General features: G+C 43.0%; 1 protein-coding gene and 1 long non-coding RNA gene across 3 annotated transcripts in view; one reads left to right on the top strand and one right to left on the bottom strand.

Annotated features, from left to right (window-relative positions):
* Positions 1–444: 444 nt before the first annotated feature.
* On the top strand, positions 445–1974 carry LOC132975180 (uncharacterized). Its single transcript, XR_009673246.1, has 2 exons — positions 445–1768; positions 1856–1974. It is a non-coding gene; the product is annotated as an uncharacterized LOC132975180 (long non-coding RNA).
* A 266-nt stretch (positions 1975–2240) lies between these two features.
* Positions 2241–12578, bottom strand: part of ppp1r21 (protein phosphatase 1, regulatory subunit 21) — a 20231-nt gene continuing 9893 nt past the window's right edge. The window contains exons 14-22 of one of the 2 annotated variants that reach the window (XM_061039548.1): positions 12050–12177; positions 11317–11466; positions 9937–10029; positions 8216–8473; positions 7761–7796; positions 7542–7658; positions 6773–6871; positions 6548–6676; positions 2241–3283 (exon numbers count right to left, since the gene is read on the bottom strand). In XM_061039548.1, the coding sequence (XP_060895531.1) occupies positions 3254–3283; positions 6548–6676; positions 6773–6871; positions 7542–7658; positions 7761–7796; positions 8216–8473; positions 9937–10029; positions 11317–11466; positions 12050–12177 (1040 nt within the window). In that variant the 3' untranslated portion in view covers positions 2241–3253. The remainder of the gene's footprint in view (positions 3284–6547; positions 6677–6772; positions 6872–7541; positions 7659–7760; positions 7797–8215; positions 8474–9936; positions 10030–11316; positions 11467–12049; positions 12178–12578) is intronic. The other variant, XM_061039549.1, reaches the window with a different exon arrangement.

Genomic DNA, 12578 nt, shown 5'->3' with positions numbered 1-12578 from the left:
TTTTTTTTTAAACCAGGCTGTTGTCTTTCCTGTTTTGAAATAATAATAATAATAATAAGCTGTGTGGTGTGAAATGGTGAAATTGTATGGAAGAAGATTAGAGCCAGACATGAGGAATAAATCTTAATAGAAGAAAGATTTTGTTTCCACTGTGCACTTCATGAAAAAACTTGAAATGTTGAGAAAAGAAAGTTGCAGTGTCAGGGATAAAGATGAAATACAGTTTCGAGAATTATGTCGCAATATAACAAAAGTCGAAATGTAGAGAATAAATCTCAAATACAATTATGAGAAAACATTTTTAATGTTGAGAGTTAAGTTGAAACACAATTTTGTTAACGTTTTGATTTTATATATATTTGAAATTATATTTAAATTTTATTCTCCACATTTACACTTTTTTCTCAAAGTGCATGATGTAAAAGAAATCGTCCTCATCTCATTTTATATTTCTCACGCCTGGCCCTGATCCTCTTCCGTAGAAAATGAGACCCTTTGGGGTACTTTTTGAAGGTCTCAGTCTCGTCTCGTAATTGAAAGCATTTCGACTCGGTCTTGTCCCGGTCTCAGACTGGGCAGACTCCAGATTTTAAATCCAGACCGTACAAGACCACCACTGATAAGCCAGTTTTCCACATCATCACTGCGATAAGAAAGAAAAACGCCCCTGAAACAACAAATAACTTTAATCCATTTGTAGTTTGGTTTGGCCCCCCGGTTACAGCTGCAACCTTCCCGGTGTTCGGGTTATAATCAGTGTCACAAAATGATTTTTAATTGATATGTATAGTCTGGTCTTGGGGTAAAAAAATAAATAAAAGAAGCCTCAAGGATTTCATTTAGACCCCTGGTACCTCTTAAAGTCTGTAGACAATGAGTAAAATTCCCACTCCACTGAACACACATCCTGAAGGTAAATAATTCAGAATACAGATTTAATGTTTCTAAAAATGACTGATACACAAATGCTTTCATTTTATATGCCTCATGTGTTTGGACATATAAGAGCTTTAATCATGTTTTACTTGAAGCTTTAAAAAGTTGTGTATCATAAAACTCGTCACCAAGACGTAACTATAAACTTTAAGTGCATGCAGCATGTCCATATATGGTCATGACGTATTAAGCTATGGATGGCCCTTATAGAGGGGATCATGCTCAGGAAGACTAAGTGCCTTCTTATCCTTTTATTCTTTTTTTATATTTGAATAAATAAACAGTTAAAACTTGTCCTGGCTTCATTTTGCCACACATGCTAAATGTTAAAAAAAAGCAGGATATATTTTTGCAGCTCACTTTCCCACCGTCTTTCATGACATCTCTTTAACGCTGCAAACTCTTTCCGCTGATGCTTCAGGACTTGGAAAAACTGAAAACCACCGATATGTGGTTCCTATTTGTTTCAGTGTACCCGTCAACACTCACAAACACAAGAGGCGGATGTGGCCTCTTTTAAAATCTTTGACCCCTGGGTGTCTCGAGGAGTACATGAAAGCATCATGAATTCAGTTCTGATGACACAACATGCTTTTCCTTCCAAAACAAAGTGACGCCATCAAACAGTCCTCGTCCAAGCGCTCATATGTCCGATTCCTTGGTGTGGCCTTTTGTCCCCGGTGACTCAGGGTGTGTTACAAGCTGTTTTTCATTTTTTTTCATTTATTTTTTTTAAATTACAGGCAATTTAATCTCCCGGTTTCTTTGCAGCTCCCAGAGAAGGCAGCACGAGAAGTGAGCTCATCGAGGCTTAAGGATCATTATGAAGCAGGTGAGTCTGAACACACACACAAAAAATGTGGACCAAGCCTTTTTTGTTTTGATTTTATTCACATATTGAAATGTGCTTTCCCAACAGGTTACATCGTGAGGATACAAGGATTATTCTTTTTTAAATCAATTTAAGGGGGCAAATCTTTGTGTTCAAAGGTTTTGCTGGCAGGTTTTAAACTGGCAAACAAAGACGTCTGAATGAACTGCTGCAAACCACTGCTGGGCTTTTTTTTTTTTTTTTCGCTTTCATTTTCCACTCGTGTCACAACAAGCCGAAGACGAGGTTCGACTTGACTGTAAACTTTACCTGCACTCTGCCGAGACTCGTGAATCAGTCAAACGCTGGATATATGAAACAAAAAAACCTGCAGAAAATCAAACTCCCAGATTTGTGTAAAATAAAGATTTCACCTCTGAATAAATGTCTTTTTTTTGTATATATTTACATTGTTTGTCTTTAGGAATGATACAGTACAATTCTATCATGATTTGAAAATGAATGTATATTCACATTAACCCTTTTTAGTCCATACATAATACGACATGAAATCTGTTGCCACACAAAGTGCACGTCCAGACTTCCTTTGGTGATAAAAAACAACTACTGTTCGAGTAACTTCAAGGAGACAGACTGACACCGTTTGACGAGCTTCGACTTGTCTACACTGCCCTTTTTTTTTTTTTAGTCCAGGTAAACACTGAATCAGCGCTTCAAGGCAGACATTTTTCTTTTTCCTTTCTCCACTCCCAGAGGAATGAATTCAAGTGTCTTTGTTAAGGTTTTAAAGCCCTTCTTCTCAGAAGCTTGTGATGTATGCGTGTGTTTTTTTTTTAGGGGGGTGTTTAGAGGTCCCTGCATGGGAACTTCTTTGCACAATAATCTCTAATTGAATTTAAAAAACCTAAGTGTAAAACAAAACTCACATGGTGTGTATCCTGCCACAGTCACACCGCCGCACACATCATGAAACATCTGCTCCCCTGCTTTGACAGACGAGCCGTACGATTGGACAGTTTCATGATCTGTCACATGAACGACGAGCAGGAAAAAAACGAGCACACTGATTAACAGGGTTAGGTCTTCAAGTGTTGACATCAGTGAGCGTTATCGTCCTCCTTCCTTCTGTCCCTTTTTTTTTTTGTTTTTTTGGAGAAAGTTTTTTTTCTCTCTCCCGCTCTGCGTTGGCCCAGAAGCTTCCGGCATTTTTGGGAGCAAATCATGTTAAGTTATAAGTGGTGCTGTGTCGGGGAAGAAGGGAGGGGGGAAAAGAAGATTCAGTGAAACATGTTCAAGCCTCCACACAGTTCATTTGTGTCTCCAGCGTCTGACAGGAGGAGGAATCGGAGGCTGGCGTCGACCGTCCCCGTGGTTTAAGACGGTGGGATTGTTGGTAGCAGGACGCTGCTGGAGGCTCCACAGACCGGATCTCTTCTTAAGGCGCCCTTTGTGAAGCCCGATGCAGCCAGAGAGTGACGGGCAGCTCTAGCGCCCTTTGTTCTTTTTTGCATTTCCCTGAAAGAAACAGAAATCACATCAGATGGTGCTAAAAGCTGAGTATCATTTAAATTTGGAAAACTCTTATTGAGATATAAAAATCTTCTTTTACGAGGAAGTCCTGGCCAAGACAGCAGCACAAACAAATCCCATAAAAACAAACAACAATAGACCACATCCAACAAGAGTTACATCAGTCTATGAATAAGGAGAGTTCAGCAGTAAAACATGTTCATACACGGGTCAAATCATCCACGATACTCGCTTCAAAATCCTCTAAGCAAATACAAAGCTCAAGTTCAGACCGAGATGAAGGAGCAGGAACACTAAAAGCTCTTTGATCAAAGAGAGAGCGAGCTCGAGGAGTTTCATACATGATGAGTCCATGAGACCAAAGGAGTCAGTTAAAGAACATGAGGGAGAACATACGGCTTTATGAAGAAGGATGTACTAATGTTCAAGGACAACGAGCCTACTCTCTCATACGAGACATGATGATGTGTGCGGACACCAAAAACAGAGACACAGCTCCAGTACACCGAGTCCAGCATGTTCAGTGAAGACGAGGCAGCGTGCATATAAAGAATATCAGCAGAGGCAATTGAATGAGATTCTTCCTTGCAACAAAATAAAGAAACAGGGGCGCTGGTGGCGCAGTGGTTAGTGCGCGCGCCTCATGTATGGAGGCTGTAGTCTTCAAAGCGGGCGGCCCAGGTTCAAATCCAGCCTGTGGCTCCTTTCCTGCATGTCATTCCCCTCTCTCTCCCTGATTTCTGACTCTATCCACTGTCCTATCTCTCCATTAAAGGCACAAAAAGCCCAAAAATAAATCTTAAAGAAAGAAACAGCGTTTGTTTCTGTAGAAGAAACCCAAAGTTACACCATGTTGCATTCAAGGACAGTAAGTCGCTCTCCGGTAGAGGTGTTAAAACATGCCGAGGCCGGTCTCTGGCCTCCCAGTCATCTCTCCAACATGTTGGGTCGTGTGACTTCCCAGAATGCAGCCCGCTGCGCGCCTACATGCAGGAACACGCACGCTCAAAATCAGGCCTCTCAATTTCTGTGGCCTCAAACTTAACGACTTCTTCAGATGGCTCCGGCAGGTGCTTTTCCCATCAGGCCCGGCCGGCTACAACCTCAACCACCACCACCGCTGCTGACCTCCCAGACCACCTCATAACTGACAGAAACTTTAACAACGTCACATATCACCGCCCGGAAACCTGAAATGATCCTTCACGCTCTCTGAAAAAAACTTTCTGATTATTTTGTTCAGAGATTTGACAGGATGCAACAGCTGAGAAACAAACCTGACACCTAACCAACGTTTTCAAGAGAAGGTAAAAGTTTTTTAAAGGAAGGGCTTGAAGAACAAAAAGCAGAGATCTATAAAGGGTTCACAGAAAGGTCGGGATCCACATCAGCTTTTCAGCCCAGTCCTTGAAAAACAGCACTTTTTCCCCTGGAGTGGGTTTGAGCACATGCCAAAGCTGTATTGATTAAAGTGTCAGGATTATTAGCGATCTATTCAAAGCTGAAAAAAACTCTTATACAAGCTACATCTGGTGAACCATCACAAACATTTTTAAAGCTTTTTACAACTCAAGACACTTCACCAACGATCTCAATTTTGCTTGATCCAATAGCGCCTGTGATCGACTTATTTTTCGCTTCAGTTCCAGAGCGATACAGATTTCATATCTCTCTTCTATAGAGGATTACAGTCTCACAACAAACTCAACACCGACAGAGTGAGAGTAAGTGGTGGAGAGAGACAGAGGGACCGGGGTTCAGGGAGGAGGCATGGTCTGAACCTGTGGATACAAAAAGGGAAAAATCTTTTTGTGCAATCGGCTAACAGAAAGTCAGACGAGGATTTCTCTAAAATCTTGCAGCCTACACCCTCCAGTCCCCCGAATACCTTCTTCTGCAGATATTTCTCCCCTCTGTTTTAATCATAAGACAGAGGGGGATGTGGCATTAGATTCTGAACTCTATTTTTGATAAAGAAATATAAATGATTCCTGTTTTAGTTCTGAGGAATCTTTCAGGTGGGAGCTCTCTTTGACACGAGTCCAGAAGAAACTCTTTACTGAACTTCTGAAGTACTTTGATTCAATGGGTCAAGACCGACTGCTTAGCAGTGGAATGAGGAATTTAATAAACCCTAACCTTAACCCTAAATATAGCGCTTCGAGCACTGCTGTGCATCAGATGTGTGCACCAGGATACATAAGATAAGATAGAAGTTTAATAATAATAAAGAATATTTTAATTTATCCAGGCTTTGATATCGATGTCAGCATCAAGAGGCGACCTCCTGTGATGAAAGAATGAGTAAATACTGAAAGTGGACCTATTCTTCTGATCCCCATTTTAAAACTCATATATAGTGTTACAATGCTGGATGCCCAAACTCAATGTGGCCAAAGTTTCAGATCATGAGGTAAACGTATGTTGGAGTAATCCCGGGATGAGTCTGCAGAGGGCGCTAAACGGCTTGTTCTGAAGATCATGTGATATTTCCCCGATATGAAATCAAGAATTTCATGAGACGGCGTCAAGCCTCTGCGTAAGCCGGTGAAACCTCGTACATGGACTCTCTTCTACCAGCGCTGGAGAGCAGCCCTCCCCTGGTAGCCCTGCAGCTTTATTATGCTCGTAACTTCACACTGCATGTAAATTTACCTGAAATGAGCGTGATCTAGAAACACAGTTAAGCAGTGAGTACAGTATGTTATTCTTCTTTTCTCTAGTCCCTCAATTAAACAACTTTTATACGTGAGGGGAGGAGTCAGCCGGCCGTCCAGGCGATGTAAACAAAGTGAAGATAGGACTCTGAAAACTCTGAAAACATCACAGACAGTGGGACTCGGGTGTTACACCCATTGTAGACAGTCATGACTCACAGAGTTATTTTCAGATATACTTGATTTATATTATATTTAAGTGTGAAAAATCACATATAAATACTTTAAGGAGACAGCAGCTGAAACTTACATTTTCAGGCAGAAGCTGAAATGAGCTCCTCCTCTTTGACTGCTTCTCGACTGATCAACGATCTGATCCAAAGTTAGTTTGAGGAAACATTTCTTGTGTGGTAAATTAAGTTGGCATTACTGAGACGCCATCCAAGTTTTATCAATCTAAACTCAACATGCCATGTCGTTGTTTTTTATTATTTTCTGTATCTGTCCCGTCTGTCTTGTGATTTGTAGTAAATTCTGTTTTTGGAAAATTCACGTAAACTCAAAAGTCAAAGTAGAAATCTGTGCTGTGTACCTTGCTGCCCATTTTCAGCGTGTCGATCTCCTCCCTCTGTTTGCTCAACGTCTCGTTCATACTGCACAGGTGGTCGCTCATCATGCTCAGCTGGTCCTCGTAGCTCCTCTTCGTCGTGGCCAGCTCGTCCTGTACGACAGAGACACCATGAGTAAAGGGTGAAAAACCTTCTTGTGTTAAAGAGGCCGATACAGATATGATAAGAAGCTCTTAGGGGTCATTTACCTGCAGGCGTGTGATGTTCTGATTGGCCAGTTTGACCTCCTCGCTCAGAGTCTCCCGAGACTTTTCTGCGATGGCTAACCTCTTGGCCAACGCTCGACACTAGAAAGGAAGAAAAAAACAGAGTGTAAACAACCGCTGTCCCCTGAAAAGGCTTAACGCACTCCTCTGAGATATTTCTTAAGAGTAATGGGTGAATTTTGTGGATGGCACCAAAAGATAAACGCAGAGTTTAAAGAAGTGACACTTTAATAAACCAGACATGGACTCAAACATCAGGTGCATCCCTGTCGCAGCGATGAAAAAACAAGGATGAGTGACATGCCAGTTAGTCACACAGCGACTGGATGTCATTTTAACAAGTATCTACATTCAGATCAAGCCTCACCGTAATACTAAAAATACAAGGTGTCAGTTTCTGACACCTTGAAAGAAGGAGACGCTTGGAAATAATGAGACTGAAGGAAGCGTTTTTTTGAAAGGAGAGGGAAGAGTTGAAACAAAGAAACAAGGTTAACTTCTGGTTCAGACTCTGCTCTCTTTGTTCTCAAACAAATTAAAGGAGCAGACAAAAATAGTCGAGGAGTGATTAAAGAAAGGAGCGAGGTGAGAGACGGAAGCGGCGCTAAGAGGAAGTTGTAAGAGGTTTAATAACTCTTCAGGGATGACATGCGTCGTTAGAAAAAAGAGGATGCTCGCTTTTGAAAAGGTCGGCGCCTCGCTATCAGACGCAGCGCAGTTATTGAGATAAACATTCAAGTGAGGGCTTCACCTCGGAGTGAAAGTGCACCGCTTTGCTGTCTGAGATCTGGAGCTGCGTGGTGAGCTCGCCGACCCTCGCCATGTAGTGAGTCTTTATCAGCTGCTCCCTGGACTCCTCGTCTCCCACCTGCGGCACAGACACAACATGGAGGAGATGATGATACTCTTTTTAAATATACGGAATGAAACAGGAGAAGGAAGCATGTTGATCAAGTGTTTGAACACTCACATCTTCGATTGAGGGTGTTGTGCACAGCATGCCAACCTGGTGACAACCGACAGAAAAAAGAAAAGGAAGATATGAGGAAGGAAATCAAAAATCGGATGTTGTAAAATTATCTCGGAGCACAGACGGGCGTTGACACTGCAAGGACAAACTAGTCATGTAAGAGATAACAACGACAAAAAGCTGACACACAGGAAGAACAAACAGCAGTGAGACAAAATGATCTGGGTTGTGACGACATTTGAACTTGTATAAACAACACTATTCTCTCATTCTGCTGCCTCAGCTCATTTGAAGTCTGAGTTTTATTAGTGAAAAACTTGCTTAGCGTGGGAGAGACAAGAGGAAGAAAAAAAAGAAAGAAGCTAACACTCCCTCTGTTGAAGCAAATCAGACATGAGTGCCACAGGCAGAGAGTGAAATCTAACACATCCAGGCAGCCAAAGTAGTGAGTGTACCAGGCTGGTGCAGAGCGTAGTCTCCTTCCCTGCAGCTCTCTGCTCCGTCTCTTCTTCCTCATGGCTCTGTGCGAGCGTGCTGGCTGCTGCAGCTGTTCGTGAGTCTGGACTTCCCCCCAGAGCTGCCGCGAGTTGCGCTTCCAGGTCCGCAATGCGCTGGTTCTCCTTTTCCAACCGCACCTTCCCCAGCTGGGCCTCCAGGAGCCAGTGCTCCTTCTCCTGCTCCAGCCGAGCGATCTTCTCCTGGCTCTGCTGCACCTGCATGCGGCCAAGGGGGAGAGGAGGTGAGGAGAGAGGAGAGAGGAGAGGAGAGGAGAGGAGAGGAGAAAGGAGAAAGGAGAGATGAGAGGAGGGGAGAGAGGAGAGGAGAGAGGAGAGATGAGAGAGGAGAGGAGAGGAGAAAGGAGAAAGGAGAGGAGACGAGAGGAGGGGAGAGAGGAGAGGAGAGGAGAGGAGAGGAGAGAAGAAAGGAGAAAGGAGAGGAGACGAGAGGAGGGGAGAGAGGAGAGGAAAACGCAAAGTGATATAATTCATTGGCCAATTGGAAGTGATTCTGCTGTCCTGATGTCTTTAGATCAGAATCAGCTTTATTGGCCAGGTGTGCTTAAACACAAAAGGAATTTTACTTTGGTAAACTGTGCTCTCTTTGTACAAAGGTATAACAGTAAATAACAACAATAAACACAAAAATAAACAAATAAGCAAAAACTAATATGTACAAGGCTAAATAGGATAATATAAGATAATAGTGCAGTGGTGAGTAGTGCAGAGATGCTGAAGTAAACATGAGTTTTTACAGTATTTACATTAAAACGTGCGTATATGATCATATAAATTAAATAATATATGTTAATTCTACTAAGTGAATTGTAACATTGTATATGTTCATTCACAGGGTTATAGGTTGTTCCTTACAAAACCTGACGCCCCGAGGACAGATCAACTTTGTGTTTACACATTCACTTGATGACTTAGTGCTTGAATAAAAAAAACTTAGAACTGCAAAAGTGACACATTTAAGGAGTTTCATACGGCCACATTTACAAGAGAAAACAAGAAAGGGGACACACTAAACTTGCAGCATATGTGCTCACACTGTCAAAGTTTCTCCCTCACACCCCGTCCCTTAGGAGCAGCAGGAATGAGACATCATGACTGTGTTCAGACCGAGATGTCTGTAAGTGTTAGAGCAGCATGTCTTTATTTCTATGAGGAACCATCCAGATCGACTTTAAAGTTACAATCAGCATGTAGAACCATCTCTTACTTATATCCATGTCTTCATAACGCTGCATTGAGGTTTTGAAAAGTGCTGACGCCTTCAAAAACTTCAGATCTTTAAAGATATTTTCACAAAAAGCTGCCACGGTACCAAGACTTTGCAATTAAAAGTCAACAGTGTGCAGGAGTTGATTGCATCGTTTCATAATTAAAAACAAGAAATTACCAAATTCTAATCATCTAGGAGTTGTTCCTTGTTGCCATGGTATCGGTGTTGTATGATTTTCAGTAGAATTGCACCAAGGAATAAAAATCTGGTATCTTGACAAAACTAAGTCTGACTTTAGGGAACCAAACCTTGCTGACACACTGACTCAAACATGGTTAAACTTTCCACATGACATCGTGTCTGTCTGCTTGTAGCCTTTGGCCAGATGTGACCTCTTTATAAAAATGATCATAAAGGTTCATAGACACAGTTTTTTGAGTTGGCATGGTACCTGCTGGCTGAGACCTTCTCTGCTCTCAGTGGAGCTGGTGAGTATTCGACGGTTTGACAGAGCTTCTCTGTAAGGAACGGACTGAGGCCTGGGCTGAAAGAAGAAATAACACAAGAGAGAGGCAGGAGGGAAAGGTCACTTCTTCATCAAAAAACACCATTGATACAAATACTAAAATTGAAGAAAACTCTGTTCATAAGCGGGATGAGGACGACGCCAAGCAGCGACAGCAGGCTGACGATGGAGATGGAGATGAAGTCTCCAACACAGTGATAAAAAAGATTTAATGTATAAAACATCACTTCTTTACGATCAGAGTCTAAGGGCGCGGTCACACTGGCCATCTGTACCGTACTATACCCAAGCACGATTGCCCCCCCGCAGCGCCATTCCCCCACTGGCCGGCGCGGCCCGCGGTCACACTACACAGGACTATCCGTGCCTAAGCACGATTACCTCTTGTACATAACGTCGTAATACAACACATGCACGCTTTATGTTATTATGAAGCGTGCTCAGTTTACAAACAGGCGGACGAGAGAGAGAGAGAGACGCGCAGTCGAGTCCGCGTCTGCAAAAACACAGAACATGACAGCTACTTTACTGACTTTACAGCTTATTTTAAGCCATTTTAATCAGACACAGCAATAAATTAATTAATTGTTCTCCGATGTGCGGGCGTCCGCACGGACTCGCGTGCGGACTCGGCCACGCGGACGCCCGCACATCGGAGAACAACACAGAGCATGACAGCTACTTTGTGTCTTATATTGTGTCATGTTAGTCAGATACAAACATGAAACTCTGGATTTCTCCGTAATGAAGGCTGTCAGCGTTGTGTACCCGCGTGCTTGTGCTCGTGCATGAAGTGTACCGTGCTGAAGCTCACCTCTCCGAAGTGTGCCAAAGCCAAGGAAGTGTACCGTGCCTGAGCACGATACAGAGCGGTCACACTGGTCAAACGAACTGGACTTTAGCGTTGAAGCGTGCTTGGGCACGGTACGGAGCCCTAAAGGTTTCCTTGTGTTTTCTATTTAGCCCTTGTTCCTCTTTCTGTAGCTACATCTACCAGTACATCACTGGTTCCCAACCTGGGGTCTGTGCCCCCCTAGGGGTGCAACAAAGACCTCAGGGAGGAGACAAGGCGGTGTCTGCTCGGAAGGTTTTACCTTTGGTTAAAATAAGACAGGACAATAATAAAACTCCAGCATAAAGTTGAATACTTGTTCAAGGCTTTCTTTTTAAAGAGAATAGTTTAGAACGCGTTTCAGAAACACATGACAGATGCTCTCTTTGTAACCTCAATGATACAAAGTCTGGTGGTAAAAAAGAGTCAAAGTGAATTTTTAAAAAAGCCAACAGATGAAAGCATGTACTAACTTTTTTGACGGCCTGGATGTAGGCAGCTGCCTTCTTTTTGTTGGCCAACATACTCTCCGCCTGCAGCGGGTTCAGTGCGACTGTGCTGCCTCTCGGACTGTAGCCGGGTGATGTGAAGAAGTCCAAGTTGTTGCTGAAGAAAGTGGCAATCTGCAACAAAACGGTGACAACATGTCTCATTAAATTCAGAACGAACCGATCATTAGCACCACTTAAAACCTTACTTTCTTAATCTACTCTGTCCTTAAATGAAGCCGTGCTTTTAACAGCAGAGAGATGATTAAACCACCAAGCATCTAGGATGACAAATGTCTTCAGCCTGCAGAGTTGATCACTCTGAAAAAGCGTCTCGCTCTGCATGCCGTGTGCCAGTGTGTTATTCCAACTGCAGCCTATCGGACTGAGCCTCCCATCAGTGGACACATCTCAAGCCAACGCTTCACTACATTCACAAAGAGACAAATCATTTTTTTCCCCCTTTCCTCTGAGTGGGGGAGCAGCTGTGAAAACTGTGATTTGGACAGTATCTTTGAAAATTTAAGTACTGCCCACCTGAGTCCTGCCGCTCTCTGATGTCACATTAGGGGGATATTACCAGTTTCAAGGGAACCTCATTGCTACTCACAATTAGGGTTTTTTGTTAGCATCACAGCTCAAAAATAAAGGCATGCTGTTTGAGCATAAGATACAGGAAGTGTAAAAGTTGCTGCAGCCTGCCCCCTGTTGGCCGTACCTTTCCGGTGCTGCTGTTCAGAGAGCCCAGAGATCCCAGCAGGCACTCTGTGGTGGTGCAGAGTTTCTGGGTGACGGTGGGGAGCTCCTGCTCCAAGCTGGCTTTCTGGTTGTAATGCTTCGACATCTCTGAACACACACAGAAGAATAGAAGTCGCATTTAGATCGTCTGTAATAGTCTGTAATTTAAAATCGTCTTTGAGCGTGCAGACGTCCCTCTCTGATTGGTGTGTAAATGATGTGTAACATATTTTCATTTTGTAAAACTGCAGGTCTTTTTAAGTGCACATTTGACCACAATAACTGTCAGAACATAAGAACCAAGACAAACGGACAGAGGTAATCAAAGGTAATCATGAAGTCATTTCCACTCGGCTGAATGTGCCAGCTGTATCACACTGACTCCTCTCTGCCAGGGAGCACTAAATTACACTCCCATTTGGCGCTGCAGTGTGATGGATGCTACACTGAAGCCTCTGGATGTTTACCTTTCATAAACTGGGCTGGTGGGTATTGTTGTAAAGACAGAA

The sequence above is a fragment of the Labrus mixtus genome, chromosome 6 (genome assembly GCF_963584025.1).
Source record: "Labrus mixtus chromosome 6, fLabMix1.1, whole genome shotgun sequence".
Classification (NCBI taxonomy): Eukaryota; Metazoa; Chordata; class Actinopteri; order Labriformes; family Labridae; genus Labrus; species Labrus mixtus.
Note: the sequence above shows the minus strand (reverse complement) of the source record. Positions and strands in the feature narration are given on the sequence as shown.